General features: G+C 50.7%; 9 protein-coding genes across 9 annotated transcripts; 4 read left to right on the forward strand and 5 right to left on the reverse strand.

Annotated features, from left to right (window-relative positions):
* Window positions 1–1408: 1408 nt before the first annotated feature.
* On the reverse strand, window positions 1409–2629 carry VTN00DRAFT_3639 (uncharacterized protein; the record flags this gene model as incomplete). The annotated part of the gene is made up of 3 exons (XM_069429978.1): window positions 1409–1475; window positions 1691–2179; window positions 2397–2629. The coding sequence occupies 3 exons, from the start codon at window positions 2627–2629 to the stop codon at window positions 1409–1411; spliced, it is 789 nt and encodes a 262-aa protein (XP_069289160.1).
* Window positions 2630–2730: 101 nt separating this feature from the next.
* Window positions 2731–6354, forward strand: VTN00DRAFT_3640 (uncharacterized protein; the record flags this gene model as incomplete). The annotated part of the gene is made up of 5 exons (XM_069429980.1): window positions 2731–5464; window positions 5517–5714; window positions 5767–5818; window positions 5878–6224; window positions 6281–6354. 5 exons carry the CDS (start codon window positions 2731–2733, stop codon window positions 6352–6354), a joined length of 3405 nt encoding a protein of 1134 aa, XP_069289161.1.
* Window positions 6355–6690: 336 nt separating this feature from the next.
* Window positions 6691–7946, forward strand: VTN00DRAFT_3641 (uncharacterized protein; the record flags this gene model as incomplete). Its single annotated transcript, XM_069429981.1, has 2 exons — window positions 6691–6852; window positions 6903–7946. 2 exons carry the CDS (start codon window positions 6691–6693, stop codon window positions 7944–7946), a joined length of 1206 nt encoding a protein of 401 aa, XP_069289162.1.
* Window positions 7947–8919: 973 nt separating this feature from the next.
* On the forward strand, window positions 8920–9252 carry VTN00DRAFT_3642 (uncharacterized protein; the record flags this gene model as incomplete). The annotated part of the gene is made up of 1 exon (XM_069429982.1): window positions 8920–9252. One exon carries the CDS (start codon window positions 8920–8922, stop codon window positions 9250–9252), a length of 333 nt encoding a protein of 110 aa, XP_069289163.1.
* Window positions 9253–9614: 362 nt separating this feature from the next.
* VTN00DRAFT_3643 (uncharacterized protein) lies at window positions 9615–9947 on the reverse strand (the record flags this gene model as incomplete). Its single annotated transcript, XM_069429983.1, has 1 exon — window positions 9615–9947. The coding sequence occupies one exon, from the start codon at window positions 9945–9947 to the stop codon at window positions 9615–9617; it is 333 nt and encodes a 110-aa protein (XP_069289164.1).
* A 178-nt stretch (window positions 9948–10125) lies between these two features.
* On the reverse strand, window positions 10126–10709 carry VTN00DRAFT_3644 (uncharacterized protein; the record flags this gene model as incomplete). Its single annotated transcript, XM_069429984.1, has 3 exons — window positions 10126–10358; window positions 10443–10564; window positions 10630–10709. The coding sequence occupies 3 exons, from the start codon at window positions 10707–10709 to the stop codon at window positions 10126–10128; spliced, it is 435 nt and encodes a 144-aa protein (XP_069289165.1).
* A 2321-nt stretch (window positions 10710–13030) lies between these two features.
* Window positions 13031–18279, reverse strand: VTN00DRAFT_3645 (uncharacterized protein; the record flags this gene model as incomplete). Its single annotated transcript, XM_069429985.1, has 15 exons — window positions 13031–13067; window positions 13127–13209; window positions 13278–13614; window positions 13701–13881; window positions 13944–13981; window positions 14036–14140; window positions 14210–14267; window positions 14321–14382; window positions 14452–14498; window positions 14661–14691; window positions 16325–16447; window positions 17462–17944; window positions 17994–18027; window positions 18087–18102; window positions 18259–18279. The coding sequence occupies 15 exons, from the start codon at window positions 18277–18279 to the stop codon at window positions 13031–13033; spliced, it is 1656 nt and encodes a 551-aa protein (XP_069289166.1).
* A 1041-nt stretch (window positions 18280–19320) lies between these two features.
* On the reverse strand, window positions 19321–20036 carry VTN00DRAFT_3646 (uncharacterized protein; the record flags this gene model as incomplete). Its single annotated transcript, XM_069429986.1, has 3 exons — window positions 19321–19405; window positions 19482–19810; window positions 19872–20036. The coding sequence occupies 3 exons, from the start codon at window positions 20034–20036 to the stop codon at window positions 19321–19323; spliced, it is 579 nt and encodes a 192-aa protein (XP_069289167.1).
* Window positions 20037–21367: 1331 nt separating this feature from the next.
* On the forward strand, window positions 21368–24605 carry VTN00DRAFT_3647 (uncharacterized protein; the record flags this gene model as incomplete). The annotated part of the gene is made up of 2 exons (XM_069429987.1): window positions 21368–21577; window positions 21633–24605. 2 exons carry the CDS (start codon window positions 21368–21370, stop codon window positions 24603–24605), a joined length of 3183 nt encoding a protein of 1060 aa, XP_069289168.1.
* Window positions 24606–25239: the final 634 nt, after the last annotated feature.

Below are 25239 nucleotides of genomic sequence, written 5' to 3' on the forward strand. Positions count from 1 at the left end.
CGCTAGGTAGGGATGAACATCATGATAGCTCCCTACACGACGGTCATGATAAATAGGTAGGAATCGTACTTGAGTATTGCTTCTAATATTTATCGTATTTTCCAAGATCTTTTTCTTGAAGTAACTGTTCTATTCTCCCATGGATAGATACCTGGGATGCTAGTAGCTAATACAGGTAATGCGGAATAAAAAGTACTTGCAAACCTACAGTTATGTAATGTAACGGAAAGGCCCAGTGGATACTCCGTGAGCCTTTTCTTTTGTAGACCATTCTTGTGGCTCCGGGAGTTATATCCCGCTGATTAATAAATTCATTGGAATTGATTAATCGACTTCATGATTTAACTCAGTTACTGCAAGGTGATGACCATGTCTGGAAGGTATGTACAGCACATTTAGATGTGGGGAAGTGTGAGAAGCATGACAGAGAACTACTACCATAACTTAGGTACCTTACCTTACTTACCTAACCTAGGATCACAAGGGGACGAAGAATTCACGTGTACAGTGGAAATATTCTCCGACGCTCTGAGAGTCCAGCATGAGTTTCCAGGAGCATACAAAAATTATCTGACGTTCAGCCTCTGGTTGTATACTAAAAGAGAGCGAGGTGGGCAGTTTATAAGCTTTTAGCGTATGATGCACAATAGACGCTACTTCTGTTCGAATGGAATATCTAGATTCTCAGGTCAAAGTATCCATTGAGAAGCAGAGGGGAGGTCCGTCAGGTGGAGAGCGGAAGACATTATTTTCCGCGGCAGAGGCAATATGGTGGACGGACCAGCTAGTTCGAGACCTCGAGCGATACAATGAAGCAGATGGCTCACCCCCCCTTGCTGCTAAGAAAAATCCAATCTGAATTTATGATTGGATATTAAAAGACGCAGAGTAGAATGCAGGCCTTGTATATTTTCCGAGTCGGATGAGGGCAGAACAATTCCTGCCCTATGGCTTAGTAACCATCAAGCGCGGTACCGGATACCCTTTTTGAGACTTCCGAAGCAAGCTATTGATAAAGCTATGATAGACCAACGACGTTGGAATTGCTGGGTCAGATGAGCCGCTATTTTTCACATTGTTCGATTCAAGGGATTGTGATTACTGCAGTGGCAATTGTGCGGTTCACACCAGCCACAGACTATTAGCAAGGTTCACGGTGGATAACTGATCAAGCTTTTCGTGACGGGAACCATCAAGCAGATGTGATTGTGTGAAGCCGCGTGGAGGAGATTGAGTTGGTGCGATGCAACCAGCTACCGTTCTTCCAGCTAGACTCACCGTTTATCCTCCGGCCAGCTGTCAGCAAAGCGCACTGTTACACTGCAAACTGGTCTTTTGGGCGGTGACAGGCAGCCATGTGGATAAGCAGATGGACGGCAGAGGAACCATCTCGACAAGAGATGCGACGTTACTTTGGCTTCTGGTTCTCGTAAGCAGAGATCGCGATGATCAACGGACCATGACGCATGCTCCCGCTGTTAGCCCGTGGAGATTCAACGCAGCGGGTGGTCGATGCACACATTGATGTCAGACGGGCAGGCTGATCTTCGCAGGAGTTCATCGAATAAAAAGACTCCGTATAGAAATAAAATAAATCAGAATCTCACTAAATATAGACAGGGAAAAAGAGGAAACCGTTCGTGTGTCGTATAGTCGACCAGCGACCGGGAGAGAAGGGCAGGGCAGGGACCAAGGTATAGAAGGGATCCCCCTCGCAGCGTGTCTGGGAAGCGACGGGCGCTGGGCCAATGACGGGGCGCGCACCACGTAGCCGGCATTCGACTGGGGAAGGAGCACAGTCGCTGGCCCACCGCGCCGGGTGGAGACGGGGCCACGGGATGGCCTGCGGAGGCTTAGTCTTGTTTCATGAAGGCGGTTTGCGCTGCGCGGTGGGCCCAGGGCGCCTGTGATGTCCCGACCGAGCAGGCCTGGATATGGAGAGGGACCTGGAATCGCTGTGGTCCTGGACGACGGCATCGTTGACCGAGTTGCTGCTGCGTAGACGACGGTCAACTGGGAGATCTTGGAGAAGCAGATCCGACAAACGACGGCCGTCGCAACGCTGCGCCTAGAGAGCAGCCACTGTCGTCGTTGCCGCACGTGATGGCCCGCGGCACGACCCCGACGGCCTCCCTCCACGAGCGTCCCTGTTCTGGTTCCTGGCATCGTGGTCAAGAATCTGAGGAAGACCGTCGTCAGGTCCGTTCGCGTGGTTGCTGCTGGCACAGCCCGTTCGGTTCTCTTTGTGTTCGCTCCCTTTCTTTCCCTTTGATTCAGGCCCCCCCCCCCCTTCGTCCTGGAGGTGAGGAATGATAATTTAATTGGTCTTGGTAGATCTTGGGTCCTTACTCCACCAGGCAACGAATGCAATCGAGCTCAATCATCCCTCCACTCACTGCGCCCCGGTCCCTCTGCCGTTAGTTATATCCTCCTCTCGCTGGCTCCCCTGGAGTGCATCCTGCCTCGAAACCTTGCGTGCCCAGCTCTCTCGTCTGTCGTGTCGTGCCTCCCCTGGCAACTGGTCCCTATCGACCCCACTGCTCACGCTGCCCTTATCAACCGATTGCTCGAACCCCTGTCGATCTCCCAGTGCTCGTCGAACGAAGGAGGGAACGGCGATGAGTCTCATATGAGGAACGTGTCTTCTGCGTGTCCGTGTGCGATGATCATAAACATACCTATCTAGCTCGCATCTGGCTGAGGAACTTTACCGTCGGGTTAGCGGTCGACATGCCTGGTGATGACCCCTTTGCCTTCGCGGCCGCTGAACCCAAGCCGTTCAAGAAACACCACCACTGGAAGGAGAAGCTGTTGAAGAAGGACAAGGAGAAAAATGCCAAGTCCACTGATCAGCAGCTTGAGGATTTCCTGGGCTCGACGCGCCCCAATCCGTTACCACAGACGCAGTCGGCCAATCTCCCACCGAGGGGCGTGCCTGCGCCGCGCATCGATGTCTCCGTCTCGCAACGATGGCCAGCTTCCCACGACATCACCAGCACATCCCCGCACTCTCCATCCTCAAACGATGCCGTTCCTTCCGTGGCCACTACCATCAGCCCGCCCAAGAGGCGTGGCAGGAAAGGCCTGAAGGTCAAATTCAGTGATCAGATGCCCGAGGTCATTGGTGAGGGAGGCGATGAAGCTGAATTGCCGACGGCGGAAATCTCGTTGGCTCGCGTTCGGGCGCGAAGCGAGAGTGCAGCAAGCCAACAGGACAACACACCTCCAACCAGGCCACCGGAGCTTGGCAGTCCGGCTGGAGTGGTGATAAATGAGCCAGCGGATCCTGATGAAGGAGCAAACGACTCTGGGTGGAAGCCGTTGCTGATGCAAAACACTCAGGATGCAGACTTCCTAATGGCATTAAGCGAGGGACAGAGAGGATCCCGGTTGTCGTTGCGGGTGTCGACGGACCCAAACTCCTTCGCGAGACGGGTGCAGGCAAAAATGCGAGCAGAAGAAGGGCGCGCATTGCAAAACCGTTTTGAAGATCCCACTTCACCCACCAACGAAGAGCCGCAGGTCCAGCAGAATTCGCTTCCTTTACGACCTTCGGACGCATCGCAAAGGTTTCAATCTTTGAGCGCCGAAGTAGACGAAGCACCGCAAGCGGTTTCCCTTCGAACATCTCCGACACCGGCGGTCCATGAACAGAGCCAGCCTGCCATTCCTTCATTTATGGCACCAGACGGAGCCACACAAGGCCTCCCTCTGCCAGTTCAGAGAGCAATGCTCAACGACAATGAAGACCGGCAACGCCCATCCAGTCGGGATAAAGGGGATGCCACGCCTAGCCCACAGCCTCCGAAAATGTCACTACGTTCAGTTGCTAGTGCAGTTGGGGAAAATGCATTTGCAGAATTTACTGCTCATGTGGAGCGCTACAGCAGCTTGTTCCGACTTGCGGCGGAAAGTGTTAAGCCCATGATGGAAACATCTCTTGCTGAATGGATCAGAGCCGCCACGTGGTGGTTTTTGAAAGGGAGGTCAAAGTTGGAGACGTCTCTCCGATCTAGGTCATCATCAGGTTCTGGGGGAACTATAAAACAGCGCCCGCCAACACCAGGGACAAACCAGGCAGTCATCGACCTTGGCAAAGCCTGGTGGATTAATCGACATATTATTCCTCGGCACCCTGAGTTGGCAAGATATGGCGACATGTCTATCGATTCCCTCGTCGCCGCTGTAAATACGACTGGGGACCAAAGATTGGCTGGGTTGCTTGGGCTACACCAGGCAGTCATGAACCACATGCGGGCATTGACCATGTCGATGAAGCGGAACAATGTCCTCTCTGCAATCGCACCACAGCAAGAACTCTTTGACCAGAAGGCTGATACCAGCATGTGGGTGAAATATCCGTTCTTTACACCGGATGTTTCAGCGGTTCTTTCTGGAGCTACAAAGTCGATGCTGGCGAACAAGGCGGTGAAGAACTACGATGTCGCTGACATGATGCCTTTGAGCGACTCAAACCGCTGCTTCAGCTATGGCAGTATGTTTGTTGACGTCTATGTAAGTTCAGAGGACGACGATTCTCAGCAATATGCCATACCATGTGTGTTGTCAATCCTCCGTGACAAGGGTGATTGGTATGTCCTCGCAGCCATTACGAGCCAAAGTGAACTGGTGAATATCATGATCCAAGGGGATAAGAAGCAAGGACCAACGTGGGACGATGTGGACTGGCAGGTGAAGTCGTTCTCTATGCGCGTGAAACTGCCTCGAGGCTTCGAGCTGGACGTGGTGTTCGATGAGGCCGATTTCAAGGTGATCTGGAACATTGTCAAATACACGCGCAAGACAGAAGCCAGCCTGCAACCGGAAGCTGGAGAGACGCTTCTTTTCGAGAACACTCTCAAAGTCTTCCAATACATCGATCCTGGTACGCCCAAGGCCTTCCCACCGGAGCCCGTCCAGCGATGCCGGGTTCGCTTGTTCGAGAAGTCTGTGACGGTATCAGAAGGGACCGGTAAGAGGAACGCTCACCGGGGCTTCCGGCTTTCGGTCGTCACGAGCCCCAAGGTGAAGACTCTCAGTAGCGTCCGCCATGTCCTTGGGAACGGGGCTCCGATCGTGTATGGCTATCTCAGAGGCGAAGATGGCGCTCCCGCCCTGCTTCTCAACGTGAATGAGGAGGGTAGAAATCGCTCGATGATAATGACCTTCAACGAAGTCGAGGAACGCACGACCTTGCATTCTCTTCTTCTGGGGATGATAGCTAGCGACAAGGAGTTCAAGATCTCCGACCTTCCCGTGAGATCTTTTACAATCGAGCAGCCGCCGGACAGATCCCAGGGCCAACCAGCGATCACGCATCTTCAATTTCCAGCGGGTACCGTGTCCGTGATTGACCAGGAGCCAATCTTTGTAGAGCACGGCTATGGCCCCACTATACTGTCGGAACACCTACGGGTCCTTGTGACGACTGATTGGGGCTCCGTGACAGATCGGGTCAATTTAGGTATGGTGCGAATGATACAAGTTCCTTGAATCTTCGACTAACCCAGTTCTAGGACCCGGAGAGCTCAAGATCAGCTTGGACGTCAACCGGAACACGGTCCTCAATGTGTATCGGCCTGGACAGGAAGATTTGACCGTATCCGTGGCTGAGAATCTCGTCGCGAAAGAGATGCCGGAACGCTTAACAGATTCCCTCCAGAAGGCGAAGGTCAACTCGATGATTCGGCGATATGACTTTATTTCCCTACAAGGTGAGCCTCTCGACACTACCACTTTCTTGAAACACGGCTAACCGCGATCTAGACATGCATAGGTTTCAGGCAGCCCTGACGGGGTTCCGTGTACTTTTTGACGGGTAGGGCATCTCGATTGGAACAGCCCTGGCCTTGAGATGGATGCTGACCGCGTATATAGTGTTGCTTCTACGTTTGCAATCTCACGACGGAGAATGGTCGTCCCGATCTACAAGAAATGGGAGGCGAACTCTGCTCGAATCCAGGTGGTTCAGCAGGAACGCACCGTCCAGCTGTTGGCCTTCTTTGACGACTTCAACCATGGCAGGTGCATGAACTTCGTTGTGAAGAGTACGGATACGCTTGAGAGCTTTGGGCGCGCTGGGAAGTTTGGCGTTAAACTTGTTGATGCCAAGTTTGCCTTGCCCAAGACCGACGAAGACGAGGCGTCGCGGTTTGTCTGCTTGGATATGCCGGATTATCCAGGCGAGCATGATGACATTAGTATCACATTTGACACTGAGAGCGGTAAGTCCTCCACCCTGCTGTGATTGTATAAGGGCACAACTGACAATGATATACAGACAGGTCGAATTTCCAAGCCGCGATGCCGGGGTCATTTAGGGAGCCGTCCCGGATGGGATCGCTTCGGAGATGATTTACGTCTGTTACGTCCATTGCATATCAACTGTACAGCATGAGTATTTTACGGAAAGGCGTTTTGAGGCACAAAGAGGATACTGGATATCTATCACATCAACTTGGCACTTGCTGGATGAGTCTGTTCCAGCCCCGGCACGTGACGCCGGCGGCATACACCTATGGGCGCAATGCGCCCTTCGTTCGTCATGCGGTGGGCCCTCTGCCGCTCCCCACCACGACCCTTTATCGGCAGACCCGGGGCCATGACAGCGCTTTAAAAAGCTGGCTGGCTCCTTGGCCGCTCTTTATTTATTATTATTATTACCCATCGTGACTTTCTTAGACGCACATCATGGCTGAAACCGGTCCCGAGAAAGCTGGCCCCTCCACGCTCGCTCTCCATGCGGACGACGAGCTGAACGTCGTCACGGACGTTGCTCCTCCGCTGCATCTTTCCACCACCTTCAGATACTCGAACAACCCCGAGGACCTCATCCCGTGGGCGGACACCACTGTATGCATTGGAGACCGTTGAGCTTTGCTTCCAGTTTCTGACAACCCCAGGAACACCATGTGGACAAGAGATCGCACATCTACTCCCGCTTCACCTCCCCGAACTCGACGCGGTTCGAAACCATCCTCTCCGCGCTCCTGAACGGCCACGCCTTGTCCTACTCCTCCGGTCTCTCTGCACTCCACGCGGCGCTGGTGCTCTTCAACCCCCGCCATATCTCCGTCGGAGAAGGCTATCATGGGTGCCACGGCGTGATTGCTCTGATGTCTCGCTTGACCGGACTTGAGAAGCTGGACATCAACTGCCCTGCAGAGCAATTGGAGGCTGGAGACATTGTCCTGCTCGAGACCCCCATCAATCCTCAGGGTATGGCCTTCAACATCGAGGACTACGCCAAGAAGGCCCACTCGAGAGGTGCGTACCTTATCGTGGACAGCACGTTTGCCCCTCCTGGTCTGCAGGATCCGTTCAAGTGGGGAGCCGATCTGGTGATGCATTCGGGTTCGAAGTACTTCGGTGGACACAGCGACGTCCTCTGCGGTGTTCTCGCGACCCAACGCAAGGAGTGGTATGACAAGCTACTTGGTGACCGCCTGTTCCTGGGAAGCGTCATGGGCAGCATGGAGAGCTGGCTCGGTGTTAGAAGTCTGCGCACGCTCGAAGTCCGCGTCCAACGCCAGAGCCAGAACGCAGAGCGTCTCGTTGCTTGGCTCGACAACGCCGTCGACGCCCAGAGCCCTGCGGCCGACAGTGATGAGGCTGCTACGCAGGCTGCTGTCCACAAGATCTACCACGCGAGCCTGCAGAAAGACGACTTCTCATGGCTGAAGAAGCAGATGCCCAACGGCTTTGGTCCTGTGTTCTCCATTGTGATGAAGGAGGAGGACTTCGCTCGGAAACTGCCTAGCAAGCTGGCATTCTTCCACCATGCTACGAGTCTGGGTGGAGTGGAGACTCTGATCGAGTGGCGGACGATGACTGACGCCAAGATCGACCGGAGACTCCTGAGGATCAGCGTCGGGCTGGAGAACTGGGAGGATCTGAAGAACGACCTGGTGGCCGCGTTCAGGGCCTTGCTGAAGGAGAAGAAATAAATAGATCTTTTCTACCTGGGGTAAATAGATCACAATATCACGTCTGCCGATATCCATTTGCAAGTTTTCCTTTTGTCTGCATCGCATGGCGAAGTTGTGTTCATGCATTCTGGGTGTTGATTGCACGGCTTGGTCCGTCTGTTCTGTTACGCCGTATACCTTGAAATTGCACTGTACTCTATTTGCTAGGGACTCTAAAAGAAAGCATAAATGTGTGACTGGTTTCCACATGTAGTTTCTGTAGTGTAATTCATTGAACACGAGAGGCCGGGCATTCCGACCGCTTGGTCGCGGTTATCAGCGCAATCGGCCGATCCCCGCGTCGTATTCCAGGCCGTGCGTGAAGTCCTGATCCCGATCGATCTTTTTCTCTCGCTCTGTCGTTTATCCCCTTCGTTCTCCATGGCTGAAGCCATCCATATCACCAAGACATCATAATTAATCCAAAGCCAGCTAATTCGTTGGTCTTATCTCTCTTTCGGGTTGTGCTTGCACCTGTGCCCCAACTCGGTCTTTGCTTTGCTTTGCTTCTTATCAGGTTCTGTCTGCTTCTTCTTATCTCCTGTCGTCCGCTGTCTGCAGCCCCGCGCTGCTGCTGCTGCTGCGGAAAGCAAGGGTCGCTACATACATCACATTCCCTTCCAGTCGGTGAAACGCCACCCGTACTTTACGAGCAAACACCGCGTCCCATCTCTTCTGGGAAAGCAAAGCGGAGACAAGACCGAACCGGACAGTAACACACATCCCTGCTTTTCTGCCGGCTTCTGCTTTTCCTTTACTACCTACCTACCTACTTTTGTCCCGCTACTCTGCTCCGTACTTCCTATCTATTCCGTTCCGCAACCAAATCCCGTTACCCGGACAAGTACATACACAACCCACCCACCAACATCTCTCTCCCTCTCAAGAGAGAGAGAGAGCCTCAACATCCATATCCTCCTCAACCAAAACCCAAAACCACCGCAACCCCAAAATGACCTCAGGAGAGAACGGAACGTTCCAAATCCACTACTTCGCCACCGCCGCCTCCTACACGGGCAAACAGACCGAACCGCTCCCCGCCCCGCTCCCGCTCTCCAGGCTCTTCGATACCCTCGAGGCGCGGTACCCGGGGATCAGGGAGAAAGTGCTAAGGAGTTGTGGGGTCAGTGTTGGGTTGGAGTATGTGGATGTTGAGGAGGCGGAGGTATTAGAGAGAGAAAGAGAGAGGGATGGGGATGGGGGGAAAGAGAAGAGTAAAGGGGAAGGGATGATTATCAAGGCCGGGGATGAGGTGGGGATAATTCCGCCTGTTAGTTCCGGGTGAATAATATTTCCCTTTTTTTTTATTTCGCTTTTGGGATAAACAAATGAAGAAAATGAGAAAGGAAGAGACGGGGGAGGAATGCATTGAGACGGAACGAAACGAGACGAAGATGGTTGGTCCGGATTATATAAATGCAAAAAAGCCCGGTATGGTCTTATATACACCGATACTTCCGCCCAGGTGGAGTGGAGAAAAAAGGAAGAAGAGTAACGGTCTCTCTTCTTTCCAGCTGATTTGTCTCGTTCGTGGGTTCCTCGTCGATCCATACATAATAAACCGTGGGTGGTGTTATGGTCTGTGGTCCCCCAACAAAGAGAAGAGACTAAGCTGGAATTGGATTGATTGTTATCAGTATTGATGAATTAATGAGATATGAGATATGTATGTGGAGGTCTCTGGATTTGGTTGGAGTGGATATATATGTCCATCCATCCATCCATCCATCCGTATACATATATTCCAGGGAGTGAATAGGTTTGTTGCATTGTGGATCGATTGATATCCATTCGATATTCGATATATATATAGTCATCAGGGGGAGTGAGTGCCAAACACAGCGGGTATTTGTTTTTTCTTTTATTCCTTTTCTCTTCATTTTTTTCGACTCGACATTTTGTCCTAGACAACACCTCCGATTGGATTGGGGTGTAATGTATGTCTCTCCGTACATACATATAAAAACTGATGATATCCATCTAATTCAGATAATCATCGCTCATTCACCTTCTCATGTCCATCTATCATCGGTCGTGAAGAACGAACTCTGCCCTCTCATTCCTCAAAGCCTCCGTCCTTACTCCACGTATTACCCTGCCCAAGCGGCTACCTCCCATATAGATAGATATCTTCTGGTTCCCTCCAATGGACAGCAACCTACAGATTCGGCGACGGCGGCGCCGGCGGCCCCGTCTGGAACACGGCCCCCGGGGCCGCGACGGCCGGCTGCCAGCGATAGGTGTCTTTGGCGTAGATCTCGGCCGCGGGCTTCCAGTCCTTGGCGCCCTCGAGCAGGGCGGTGCGGATGACGACCTTGGACGGGTTCACGGCCTGGTGGTGGTAGGCGTGCGAGGTGCAGTTGGGGCAGTAGTAGCAGTTGACGGGTTTGCCTGGTGTCATTAATTGTTTAGTGTTGTTTCTTTGGGGGAGAGATGGGTTTGGGGGTGGAAAGAGTAAGAGAGGGAGGGACCTACCGGAGTCACCGTAGTAGGTATACGCCTTCAGGTTGCCATTGGTGAGGGTGAAGTCTTCCTTCGGGATGATCTGGTTGAGGGTGTAGTCGGTTCCGCTGAGGTACTTGCAGGTGCTGCAGTGGCTGTTGTGGTTCAGTTTGTTAGCAGGAGCTTCCTTGATGGACTGAAGATATAGAAGGAAGCATACCAAAGAACATGGCTGAAGTCTTCCAGCTTCACCGTCCACTCGGTCTGGCCACAGTGGCAGCGTCCCTTGACGGTAGGCATATTTTTGGACCCCTTTCCTTGATGTACGTATATTCTCAAATTTGATTGCTTCAATCAGGATTATTCAAGTCTGGGGACGTGATCGAAATGGTCGTGTCGGAATTGGCAAGATTAGGAACCGTCGAGAATTGAGAGGTAAGATTAGGAACAAGGGCAGAAGCCACATAAGATGAGCGTCGGACCGACGTTCTTATACGGAGAGCAAGGCAGGGAGAACGGATAGATAGATACCAAACCCTAGCCCTTCCAGCCCCATCTCTCTCCCCTCATAGATCCACCCCCGCAAGATGGAACCACTTCCCCACTCCGGGGGCGAGACGGGGAGAGGCGAGGCCTGCGCAAGCGGAAGCGCAAATCAGAGGCTATAATAGGTGAAGGTCGAGTACGGTCGGTGTGAAGAAGATGCAGATGAGAAAGTGCTCTCTCTATCTCTGTCCACGTCTTCCCGTGGGTATCCCGCCTCAGGTAGAAAAAAGGCTGGACGAGTTGCCTGCGCAAGAGTCAATGCCACCTGTTTCTGCGAAACATTCATCTTTCCAGATACTAAGAGCTGGAACAACCATCAGTCCTGAGTCTTGTCGCTATCACGGCCCATCCTCTGCTTCGAAGTGATCCATTGCACAGACAAACATGAAACAGACCGCAAGTGACTCCCTTTGGAGAACAGTCAAGGTACCTACCACCTAACAGGTACACGCATAGCTCAGTGCCCCATCAAGCTCCGCGAGCTTGCAGCGGAAGAATCCTCGGGTATGCCCGCAGAACGACTGAGCTTGTGCGGGGATATGACACGAATCGCCCTGAAGGACAGGTGCTTATGGCGTCAGCCAGACGTGCATGTTGCGGGATCGATCGGTTGCGACGTATCAGAATTGGGGATGGAGGGATGGACGACGTGGGAGTCCATGCATTATTAGACGGCTAGTAGGATCGATGAATGATCGTCAAAAGGCACGCGGACTCCGTCTGTCCTCTGGTTCTGCTTTTTGCAGCTAGCAACAGCTTCTGAATCTGTCTATGTTAGTATGCGGATCTCCAGGACGTCTCAATCGTAGTCGAACTCCCAGACCCCATCGTCCAGTACGTATGTACCGCGCAAGATTAGTAGCTCGCCCTCGCGATGGCGACGATGCGGGGAAGCGGGAAAACCGGAGACGATGAATGACCGCCAGTTCCCACCGCGCAACGACAGAACCTCATAGGCCGTGACTCTGTACTGATCCTCGTTCGCTCCACTCTATCTCCGGGGCTCCATGAACGGGCGATAAGGACTCCCGAGCTGTGAGCACTGGGATCAGGTCTGGTCAGAGTGCGGAGAACGGGCATTGATTGGGTTGGGGGTGACCCCTCAGCTGGCTGTCGTAGGGATTGTTAAGTAGGTAGGTAGTGCGGACCTCGGCTAGAGAGATATCTGACAGTAGGTGGTTCGTCAGTGAGTTGCATTTAAAGCGTGCTGTGTTGGATAAGTAGATGTAGTAATAAGTCGATACTTACTTGCATTTGTCTTCGTCAAGCACAAAAACTCCTAACCTGTAGCTCTGTAGTCTCGATCGATAATTCCAGAATATATACGTCGGTATGGAGGTAACCGTGAGGAAATGTAATACCATCGAGCTTCGCAGCCGGTTTGAAGTCGCAAAGATAACAAAACAAGAACAAAATTGAGAGATGGAGAAAAAAGATGGAACGTTGAATTCAGTATTCAACATTTCATTGAAAGAAAAGCTTGACGCTTGTCATTGATCACAGTCCAGAGACGACACTCCGTCCTCTAGTGTCTGGTCCGGTAACCCCCCGATTAAATACGTTTAAGCATTAAACGGATGGAATAAATCATTTTTCTTTTCACTGTCGTCCGGAAGGAACCCTAAAAAGAGGAGTTTCCTGTAACCCTAGTCGACAGAGACAGCTTCCATGTAGCTGGAAAGAGTGCCCTCTGGCCTCGTGTCCGATCATAGAGTCAACTGTGGTTTAGGTCACGGGCCATTAACCAACCTTCCACGGATAGAAGCATGAGATACACAAGGAAAAAACGGCTGTATTTCGATCATAATGCTTCATTTCACATTCTAATGTCATGGTTCGAATGAGATAGGTATCATTTCCTATATATAAAACCCACTACCAAGGTCCCCAACGCCATCAGAACGCCGTTGTGTCCCTTCCCTTCCCGTCCCCACCCTTTCCTATCCCACAGGTCCTCTTAAATCCCCAAAACCCGACAGATAGGTTTACTCCATGATATCATACATAAAATACAGGGTCATCGTTCGTTATGGATGAGGTCTGCTCTCCCAGCGGTTGAGGCGTGGTGGACTTGTCTAGGAAGTTTCAGGTTTGCGTCCGTAGACGACGGCCCTGTTTACGAAGTACTTAGTCATATGAGGAAAGTGATAAATAATATCAAGATGACTTACACTTCGTAGTAGACATGTTGTTCCGTATTGTTGAGAGCTTCCTCGGTCTCTTTGACGAACGCGCGTGCCTGATCCGCCGTCCACTGAAGTAGGTAGCGTCAGTCAGGATGTCCTTCTGCTTGGAGGTACTCTTCATAGGAAGCAAACTTACACCCAGATGTCTCGTACTAAGGGCCATAACCCATCCCTCCATGCCAGATTTCCAGAATTCGCGGTTCCACTTCCCAATCTCCTGACTTCGTTCACCGGAGCCCCATGTACCGATCGGCCACTTATATCGCTTCTCACAGACATCCACGAACCCCGCGTCGACGATTGACTGTTTCATCGTGTCACATATCCACCATGATTTCCCCGTCACACGGCTGCACTGGTCCCAAAACTGCTGCCATTTGTGGAAGATGGAGCCGGGCGGAAGGGGACCGTCAGCACTGTGCGGTACGATGGACATTTCGGCTTGCTCTATGTATCCGTCAGGGACGAGATGGCTTTGATGGTAAGTTGGTCGTCAGGTTTTATTCTATCTTCCCAATCATTGCGCATGCTAATTTGGAAGGTATGCCTGCGAACTTACTCGAAGCATCGTTTGTAGAGCTGAGGCCAATCCCCTATACTCCCGTACAGAAAGCGCATGTGGATAATGTCGAAACGTTCTCCAATTTCCTCGAGGAATGTCCATTCGGAGCAGCAGTCGTCGACCTGGAATTGGAGATTGGGCTGGGTGGGGTTCTCCCAGATTGGTGAAAGGTCAATCCCTGGATGGAAAGTCCAGGTTTAGCTGGTAAGTCCAACGTTTGCAACGAGGAAGAAGGACTACCTATGACTTTTGCCTCTGAATATGCATCTGCAAAATTCCTACACAGCTATCAGCACTCGAACACAAACTATAAAGGTATGATGATTACAAACGTTGGCCATAACCCTGCGCCTGTCCCAATATCGAGGACATTCCTAGGCTTGCCGATTGGAGCCAGGAGCATCTTGTCCTCTAGTGTGAGATAGAACAGATGGTGACTGAAAAAGGTGTCAGAAGCTTCCGCATCTATGACTCTGCATTCGACCAGGAGAGAAGGGACAACGTACGCCACTTTTTGATTATGGATGTCCTTCTCGTCGTTTGGTCCCCAATACGCTCCTTCCCCTGAGCAATGTCAGTCATAATCGACGAAGTCGAGAGACGATGGAATAGCATACTGTAAGCGTGGTATCGTCGGCCGTTTTCGTAGCGGTAAGATTTAGCTGTTGTCGCAAGTGTTCTTGTGCTTGCGATGAGTAAATATCGCAATAGGGACTTAGGGCCAAAGATCTGTGTTGGAAGTACTTACGAATTCTCGTTGTCCCAGCCGTCATCTATGTTTGCCAACATTTTATCCTGAAACATGGTTAGAAATTAGCGTGCGCGAAGTCAGACAGAGCAATGGAATGTCATTTTGATGGGGCAAGGCTTGGGATTAAGAAGGATATTCTGAGCTTCTTTAAAACAGGATTGTCGCAAGCGAGAAACACGGAAGTTGGAAACTAGGCAGTTACGTACGAAAAACTCCAAACTCAAGCGGAAAGGCAACCTTCAAGGCAGCCTGAGGCCAATATCTTCAATATCCAGACAGGGAAAACGTCTGATTAAAATTCAAAAATCTTTCAACTTGAAACAAAGTCGAGAAAGCAAACTAGTTGGGTATAAGCTGTGCAAAGAATATGATCGAAACCGCGTTATTGAAAAAGTACAGAGAATATGTTCTTGCGGCAATAGGAAATTATGAGCCGTGTGACACGCTCGGTTGTTGACACTGGAAATATGTCCGGCAAGAGCTATGATATGTATTGTACAACATCCTGGTCAGGACCCGGGGCTGAATGGGCATTTATATAGTCACATCTTTCAACGGTGAATAGCGCAAAAGTGGACCCTCCAAATGGGTCAAAACCTCTATAATCTGAAAGAAGCGGAGGAAAGGTGGTAGGAGCTCGACAGCACACGCGTCAAAGGCAGAAGAGCAGGAGATGCTGGAACATAACTCAGTTGACTTGCCCAAAGATATGTTTCATGAGACCGTCAACGTCGTTGAGGCTGGCTGGTCAAAGGACTCTTGTTGATCTGCGAAATTGCAGGGAAAGGATAGAGGAATTCCTCAGTATTTCGCGACATTGTTCTGTCAGGCGATCCCGCTGTATGTACTCCGTGTATGCAGCTAAGGTCTAGATAGGGACGCTTCGAAGCTAGCAAACCGAGTCCTGCGGGTCGTCCCGGGCCCGTAGCAAGGGGTTTCCGCCAGTGTTGAACACGTTGGAGTAACGTGCAGACCCCCTTCCCCCAATCCCAGCACTGGCATTCCATCGTGGTGGGGACGGGAGAGGAGCGTCGGGACGTGGATCTCTGCATGACAGCTTGTGAGCTCCTCTGTTTCAGGATTTTTGACCAATCAACTCGCATGACCTGCTGCGGCACCGGTATTCAAGGAAAAGCCTTTTGAGTTTTTGGGGCCTCTAAGCAGTTGCTCCGGAATAGGCCTTCCGCGCTCATTCACAAGTCTGGAGATAAGTCTGGAGATATCTCCTTTAAACCAGATCCATGAACATAATAGAAGCGCTCTAGCATCTCAGAGCAGGGATAAGCTAAAACCTTCCCTTCCGCATCATAATAGAATGCAATAAGAGCGGTTCTAATGCTTTGATTAATCGGTCTTTGTATACAGAGGCAAGAAGATAAGCAGGTGTGACACACCAGCCTGCATGGCTGTTCACGAGGGCTGGTCAGAAGAGAGTGTTCTGGGACCCCCCAAGACTTGGAGAAGTTGGACCTCGGTGCTTGTTTCAACATCCCCCATAGACAGGCAACGGCGCATGCTGCATGCTGACGCAGATGGTGGAAATCTTTTTGGTTGCCTTTTTCTTGGGGTCGATGGGTGTTCTCCGAAACATTCTCGCTATTTTAAGAATAAGGCTGGACAGTATCTACTCCATGCTTCCTTCGATGAAACACAGCGACAGGCTCCCGGGGCCGCTGATCAGTACTCGAACGTTCGATAACGAAGTTTAAAAGGCCATGAACGGCTCTTGGACAATCGGTGAAGTACCGAAAGAAACTGTTTTTACCCTGAGCTTGCAGGTGGCCCATGCGTTTTTTTCGTTGACCTGGAAGCAAATGATGAAACGGCTGCAGACGTGCATTAAGAAAGCAGACGGTACAGTAGTACGTACCCAGAACCGGGGCCCTTCTCCTCAACCAGGTTTCCGGGACACAATCCCGAGCTGGCAATGCCGACTAAAGCGTTTCCCTGCAGGAGGACCTCCTCAAGGGCCCAGACGCGCACGCGATGCCATCTTGGCAGGCATCGTACGATTTTGCTTGTTTTAGAGAACAATCCGAGAGTGGAATGCTAACTTCAAGAAATGAAAACCACACGTGTCCTCCCCCGATCAAAGTTCAAAAAAAAAGGACTACTGATGCGAAAACGGTGTACGGAGATAGTTCAGATAAAATGTTAGACAGGATTCAGCCCTGGAACCGTCGTCCCGGGTAAGACTGCGGTTGCGAGTCATGTCCAGACTGGACAGCTGGTGCGCCCGGTCTTCTTCAGGGGCAATCTGACACGACTCTAGTCGTTCCAGACTGCTGGGATCACTGTGTTATTATTACTAGCCATAGTTAGTACCTTGCTAAAAGGAGTATCCAAAGAGGACGGTGGACCTGCTGGTTCTTTGCAGCTGCAAATAGGACTCCAATCTCCGTTGTGCAGATTCCATTGACCTCGGTCGCTTTTCCTTTTTGACGTCCCGGACGGTGATAGCAGGTCCTCCCATTCTCTGCAATCGTTCTGTAATTTGTTGTATGCACTTGCTTCAGTCTTCTCCCAATTCTATTGTTGACATGCGAAATAGGGATAGAGTAGGGTTTTGAGAAGTGCTCCGTAGGTGTCCGCAATACCCTAAGTGGAGGAAAAGCCTCCTCGACTCCCGGGACCCGGTGACCTGGCACTCGGACCGCGACCGCCGGGCCGGGCTGGAGAGGGTCTACCAAAACCACTTCCATGGTACTCAGCGGGTAAAGCTACTTCTACACTCACAATATTTGCAGAATACAACACATGGGCTTCATTTTTTTTTCTTTCTAGGTGTGCCACATAGCACAAACATTAAATCACATGACATGAAATGAGAGAATATTTCGGTTAAACCATTCAACCCTGAATTGACCTTGGATCGATCCAAGTCTAGGACTAGAACTGCGTCAAATACCCTTGGCATGAAGATATTTTTTTTTAGCGCTCTGTGCACCACTCGAATCCTTTAACGTTTGTTCTTTCATCTGCGCTCTTCACAGTCGCCGGCTCTAACGTCCCTGTGCCACTCAGCGCGGTGCCTGTCTGGGCGTATTCGTTTGCATTGACAGTAATTTCCGACGAACACATGGCAACTCCGGGCCTCTGCCAATTTCCGACCGTCCAAACCCCGCCCCAGGCATCTAGCTTGAACCAAACATCCACTTGGAACTTGTATACCTTTTGGCACACAAAGACCGAGGAGCGAGCCTTGACTGTGTACTCCAGTTCACGTGTAGTACTCGAGGTTGTCTCTTCCTCAGTAAATGACTTGTGCTCCACGCCAGCTTCCGCTTTCGCTGTTACGCCAAAGCGCGAGAACTCAGCGCTCACGTTGAAGCTCTGAGCGGACTCCTGGCCAGACCTGACCCTAAGGGAGGTAGTAGATGTTACCTTCCTGGAGAAGTCATTGTCGCTATTATTCTCGTAGGACCATATGAGCACCCATTCGTAGCCGAGGAGATGAACGTCGACGATCTTATACAGTGCTTGTTTATCCCTGTCATAGTACAATGTAGTTTTCCGAGAGTGAACGAGGTTGTCTTCACCCGTTGTTTCGTAACGTTAGTATCTTGGTATCATCTTCTCCATATCAGCGATGTTATGCTAGCGGGGAACCTGGAGCAGCTTCGGTACCATACCTTGGGGAGTGGAAGGCTAAACCTTTGTCGATACTTGCAGCTTCGTGTGCTGGCCTAAGGACTAGAACTAGGGTTGATTGAGACGTGGATGACTGTTGGAAGATTGATGCGCTTGCAAGTCGGTTCGGATCAGGGTATTTATACCTAGTGTCGACAGAGTATTCTGGAGTACCCTAAGACAGATTTCCATCATACTGCCCGATCAGCATAGCCGGGACACGTATGCCCTTCAACTATTACGCCATCGCATGGGGCGTGTTGAGTGTGCGAGGCGAATAGAAGATCACAATTATTGGTCAACTTTTCTTGCATGATAACATCTCCACAGGCAGCTGAACTTTGAACCAATCTCTAAATCATCCAATTTTGCTGTTCAGCCAAGTAGCAGCAGCCTGCTGTTGCCCATATAGAGTCCCTAATAGACAAGGCCAAGAAGATGGGTACTACCCACTATCCCGTCGCACATCACCGAATCATCTAGCATTAATGGGTATATCCGTGCTAGACCCTGGACACGGATATATGTGAATTACAACAAAATAGACAAAGGACAAGTTTGCAGCGTAGGTGTGTACGGAGTAAATGAGAGGTAATCTGATTAGTCAGTTCAGGTTGGGTTTGAACAGTCTGAATTCCGTCTGAAATAGTGGTCGTATATAACATTAACGCATACTTCTTCTGATTTGTCCGGTGGGTTCTTCTTTCGTAAGGCGAAAACAGGGTTTCTCATTCATTGCATCAACGGCTAGCTTGGCATTTCGTGGTCATGATTTATCGGACTCTACCATAAATATCGACAAACCACATAGGAGTTAGGTATATATATGGGACGTACAACGGTGGAGTACGTAGTGAGAATTGAGCGGACTTCGCATCATCATGGACCTTTTTTTGGGCTTTTATCCTTAGATACATATAGAGCTTAATGTCACATTATTACGCTTTCGTGGTTTAAAAAACTGTAGAAAGAGCAAAAGACCTCTCAGCGCTGATCCGACGGCCAATCCCATAAAACTGCAGAAAAACAGATTGAAAAACATGAGATCAAACAGGCATATTAGATCCAGTCTACTTTCCACGTTCGATGGCGTCAATTTCGTGTTGCTCAATGAAAGACATGTCAAAAATCATTTTTCCAGATTAATAATAGAACAAATTTGTTCAAGCTCGTGTTCTGTTGTTATTTTTGGTCCGCGCAAAGAAAGCATTTCACGGTATTGGGGCTTCTTTCGAATTAGCTGTCCGACTTAGCAGTGGAAGCAGCCTTGCTCTGGCGCCACAGGCAAACACTGCAAATGACGGAAAAAGTGAATAGGATGCTAACTGCATGTGAGTCATACTAAAACCAGACAGACAAAGGTTACAGCATGTCAGAAGAGAATGCAGTGAGCTTACCATAGGGCGATACTCAGTCCCCATATGGACTTCATCTCCAGACAGATTGCTTTCGACGCTCCAATCCAGTGGATGTAATCAATAGTACCTCCCTCCTTGTCAAGGTAGCTTCCCAGGTTCGTAGCGAAGGTATATGCAGACGAGTTGCTGCCGGTCAACTTCCCGATGACATTGCATTTGAGGTAGGAGAGGGGCTTTCCGACAACCACGGCTACGACTATAACCGCGATCAGGAGCAGCAGATCCACAATCCCATTTACGAGGAAGGGTAGGGTATTGTCAACAAAGAGGATGAAAGTGATAGCGCAATAGAGAACGGCAACACATGTCTGATCAGACTTTAGTCAGTATCCCGTGACTGTGGAAGAACACATTATTCTTATAGCATACCACGCTGAGAGTAGCAACGAGAACTTTCGGCGGTGTCGTGTTGCTTGATACCATCTCTGAGATGAAATTCGCAGTCATACCGATGACGGCAATAAGAGACATAGCTTGAAATATCCGGCAAATCTGGAAGGTTGCGCCGAGCGCACCATATTTTCCACCAGCCATTGTGTGGGTACGTAATGGAGACGTGTAGAGATAGAAACTGTATGAACAACACGACTTGACGTCAAGTCCTTTGTTAAAAAGGAGTGTCTTGCCAGAAGATACGATTCAAAGAGCGTATACAAGGAAAGAGCAAAACAATGAGCACAAAGGACCAAGGGAAACTCGTGAAGGAAATCTACCTAGTTGACTAGAATCGCTGGGAAACAAAGAGACAGGAGAACAATCCTTTAGACAGGTGTCCAAAGGCTTAAATAATGACAGCTTGATCGCTAACTGAATCAATATCCCATGAGCTAGACCGTCCATCGACAAGGAAAGCCATCTGGGGAAGCATGAAACTGGGGCTCAGTCTGTTTGATGCTTAAATGAAGATGTGTCCGCGCAACCAATCGCTGGACAGAGATGGTAGGTAAGCTGGCAGTAAGCATTCGTTTGAGCTCCAAAATAGAACACTCGCGCAGTCCTCCACCCCAGCGCTTGCATACCAAAGGGTCGGATACAACAGATGCTTCCCATCCAACAAACCCCAAAGCATAATCAAAGGTGATGCACCTGTCTGAAAAGACATTGGCCATCTCGAGCCGTGTTTCTCTGGAGCGGTATCACCGCCTCATTTTTTCGCTTGATCTTAGCTAACCTTAAAGCCAGTAAACGGAGTTCCACACATTGACATTGATTGCTTTGGTCAGCGTATAAAATTAGGATGTGTATCCATTTGATGTAGTTTGGTTCGGGAGAAGCATCAAACAAAGACTACGTTGTTGAATATAGTACACTCTGGCTCAAACAATCTGAGAATGAGGAAGCACGCCACGGCGCAAACACGAGCCAATGATCACCTTCCATTCGGAGAGGGAATTCAGCAATCCACTGAATAAGCTGTGGCCACTGCAGTTAGTACAGTTAAAGAGAGTTTCTAGACCACGACCGTCCTGGTCTGCGCAGATCTCAGTGGAAGGGGGTTGTTGGACTCCGGATGCGACAGCCAAACAATGTTGTTTTGTAGATGGTCTGTACCAGCAAACCTCATCAGCGACCCTAAAAGCTAGTATGCAAGACAGCTCGTCGGAATGGATCAGGCTGCTGGATACCGTCGAAGTTGTTTGCAATTGTGGGATCTCCAGCTCCAACCCTGGGAAGCTTGGGCGCTCTGGGGTGTGTTCGGGCGGCCGCGGCGTTCGGCTTCTTGATCGCCTAGGCGGTGGGTCGCCCCGCGACCGGCAGAATGGCCGTAAAATTTGGCTCTTTCACATCGCAAAGACGGCGAGGTCGAGGACGCCGAGTTTGCTTCTACATCCATTCCAGCTATAACGCTGAGACAGTCTGCCGGAATGGTTACCGCTTCGCCATGGCTGAGAAGCTCTCGAGTACCCGACGTCTACAAAGGATATCTGATGCAAAATTATGTCTGCGCCCGCTGCGCCCATAGACTAAGGCGCTCTGCGGCGTCCATTGCCAATGCTTCCTCGCGCTCTCCAGCGTCCATCCCGACAGGTCGGCGCTGGAGTGTCTTCCGGCGTGGCTTTCACAATGGGAGCAAGGTATTTATCGTAACGCAAGTTGGTTCCTATTGGTTTAGCTGACTTTGTCGTTCAGAGCTTTTCCGCCCTGCAGGATATCCGTGGATCGCCAACGCCCATAGACGAGATCCTCCTGAGGAACGAATTCGAAGAAAAGAAAGATATTAGAGAGTATCTACGCAAATGGCAGGCGCGCCAGCCCAACGTCATGGATCCGGTTCGCGGACCTGGAACCTCGAATCCATCCACAGACCCGTCGCTGCCCTGGGTGGGCAATATGTTGAACGATAACCGAGAGGCTCACGATGCTGGAAGCGATACGCTGCGTGTGACCGACGAAGATACCTCGGAATTTTCAAACCTTGCTGATGAAGGTGAAGACATCAACGCCTTTCTCGAGCCCGGGGACCTGGTGGCGTTATCATCTTCCCACGGCTCCCAAAGCACAGCAATCTATGTCCGGTCGGTCCAGAAACAACAGCAATTCTATACAGCTAGAGGGAAATGGCGTATCGGTTTCAACAAGGATCTAGACTATGTCATCAAGGGCTTCGCTGCTCCTGAGCTTGTACGCCCTCTTCATCCATACTTCCCCGACTCCCTCGCGAAGGTCAGCTCGGAGATGCAGTCGGTCATTGAGGGAGGTGTACCTAGGCCGATCGGAGCTCCTCTTTTGAGGATGATGAATGAATTCGACGACAAAGGTCGAGAGTTTTATAGACAAAATTCGCAGCGACTAGACAATATCCACTCTATGGTTGCAGATGACGAAGAACGCCTTGAATTCACCCTCCGAGAGCTGGCCGCCAAAGCTTTGGACATTCCCGAATCAGAGTTGGATGAAGTGAAACTATTTACAGTTCACCAGGCCGCGAAGCGCTATCCCTTCCTCATCGATTATGACAGGACTTCTGTGTTCACGGACCATTATCTCATTCAGCCCAAAAGAGTGGCTAAGGTCATCGAGACTGTGGGTAACTGGGTTCGTGAACACCAGGAATATTCCATTCGAATGGCAATGGATAAAGACCCCGGGCCCGGGAACTTTAGTTCCCATCCTCTCCAAAAATTCATTCAAAAGGCTCAGCGCCTGATCCGACTCAGCCGAAGGGTCAGGTCTCCCACGACCATGTCTAACGTAGGCCCGACGGCGCAGAGATTCTCGCCTGATGAAACCGGAGACGGGATGACCTATCGCGAGGTGGAAACAGAGAAATTCAACAGAAACGATCGGATGATAATCGAATACCTGCAGCTTTTCTGCATACCACCTCGTCGGATGACAGAGGGGATCATGAGGTTAGCCGGTTCGCACATAATGCGAGCCACAGGAATGTACAGCGAACTTGGTCTCAGTGCAGCTTCCATGCCTTTGTTCCTTCAAGAACTGGGCGTCTTCACTCCTTGGGAGAACCTGCGAGTGCTCGATCAGAGCCTGGCCTTGCCTGGTCACGGCACCACATCTCATTCTCAGACAAAGTTAATTGAAGACGTTCAACAAGTCGGCGAGCAGATGAAGAGCGAAAAGCTCAAGGATGCGATGCAAGATCTGAGAAAGGACTGGGGTGATTTGCCAATCTACTGCGTGGACGATAAAGATGCTCAGGAGATCGACGATGGGGTCTCCCTAGAGCGTATCCCCGGATCAGACGACACTTTCTGGATTCGTATCCATGTAGCGAACCCGTCAGCCTTCCTTCCTCTCGACCATGTGATCATGAAATATGCTGCCTCTCGATACTCCACACTCTATGTCCCGGAGCGCACATATCCGATGTTGCCTCCGTCATTGACACAGGCGCATTTCAGTTTGGCTCCTGGCCGTCCAACGCTGACATTCAGCGCCAAAATGAACACAAAAGGAGAAGTTCTTGATACCGATATCACCAATGGCTACGCCAGGAATGTTATCTACATCACCCATGAGAGGCTACGCAAAGTGTTCGGCGCTGGCATGGAAAACTCTTTTGTAAACCTTACCGTTGGAGGGGAGTTCCCGGAACATTCCCGAGAGGGTTTACGCGAAGAGCTGTCCCCCGAAGATGAAAACAATTTCCATATCCTAAGGAAGCTCATGCTCGCGTTCAGGGAACACAGACGGAAGAAAGGCGCAATTGAATGGCCCGCTGCCATAGAGACCCCGGTGTCAGTGTTCGGCGGAAAGCACCCTATGAAACCTCACAACCTGAGCATCCAGGAAGGACGGTACTACCTGGGAGATCCTGTCATTCGGCTGCAGTCGCGGAGTTTCGATCCTTACGAAGTACCTGACCTTACGAAGCGCAATCTGATCTCGACCCTCATGAATTTCGCTTGCTGGATCGCCGGGAAGTGGTGTGCCGACCGCAATATTCCCACAGTGTATGACGGGACATTCTACCACCCTGAATACGCAAAGCTGACACCTCAGAATATCTCTGAATATGGCGGCAGCAACTGGCTGAATCTGGCTGCTCCAAAGGGAATTTCCTCCTCGAGTGTGATCCCTCACCATTCTCTTGGCTTGGATGCCTATGTCAAATCGACGAGTCCATTGAGACGATATGTCGACCTCATCGCTCACTACCAGATTGAAGCGGCGCTGCGCTACGAGCGCGAACACAACCGTACTTTGGATGCTGATCAGGAGACGTCGGTTCTGCCATTCACGAGAGAGAAGGTCGACGATTACATCACTCGGTCCCGCTGGCAGCACACCAGGCTCAAGCAATGTGAGATGGCATCAAGGCAATACTGGGCATGCCTGTTCCTCTTCCGTGCGTTCTATTTCAACGAGTGCGAGCTACCGGAGACTGTCCCGTGCCTGCTGCATAACTCTTACTCGAACACGGCCCTGGCAGGGACGGAATATGGCATGGGATATATTGCTCTTGCCTTGCCGTTTGGGGTTAGATGTCAGCTCCTCCTGCCCACTGAGATGATGGACCAGGTCGACATCCTGAGTCTTGTGGAGGCGAAAATCCTCTCAGTTGACCTGTCTCGCATGCTAGTCATCATGGAGGGTGTCCGGCCGATCAAGCATTTCGAGAGGAAAGGAGAATGGAGCTGAAAAGAAAAATTTTTTTTCTCCCACTACTGCCTATTATTGAAGCAGAAGTGCATAACAGGCACCATAGTTCACCTCTGCACGAAAAGAACGGATATCCCTGCCCCCCTGGGCCAGCGGTCTATGGGACGAGGTTGCAATAATCTACATCAAGCTTATCAGCGATAGCCACCATGGGTCTCCAATTCGCATAAATGGGACTTTGACGTGGACGATCCACAAATTTTAGTTGGTCTCGTGAATAAATGACAGCAGCAACGGGCGGCAGTCTGCATGTGAGACGCATGATTTGCACATTGCACATGCCTTGAAGAAACACTTTGGGTTACGGCGCAGTAGCGATATTGGGACCATCACATCTCCCCGGCACATGTTTTTTTTCTGTTTGGGGCGTCGCAGAACCCTTGTTCCTGAGTCGATCTGGGAACGAGGATTATTATGCACAGGACTACTACTATCTGCTGCGCAGCCGCTGGACTATGTCCCTTTTTTTGGCAGGGCCAGATGGACGGTGTGTGTGTGGCATATAAAATAGATTACCGTCAGTGTACACTACGATTGGACAGACAGGAAAAGACATTCGCCATTCTCAACCCAAAATTTTGGACGAAAAACAAAAATAAGGACTTTAGCCGCG

Source organism: Thermoascus crustaceus (genome assembly GCF_041956765.1).
Source record: "Thermoascus crustaceus strain CBS 181.67 unplaced genomic scaffold VTN00scaffold_2, whole genome shotgun sequence".
Lineage (NCBI taxonomy): Eukaryota > Fungi > Ascomycota > Eurotiomycetes > Eurotiales > Thermoascaceae > Thermoascus > Thermoascus crustaceus.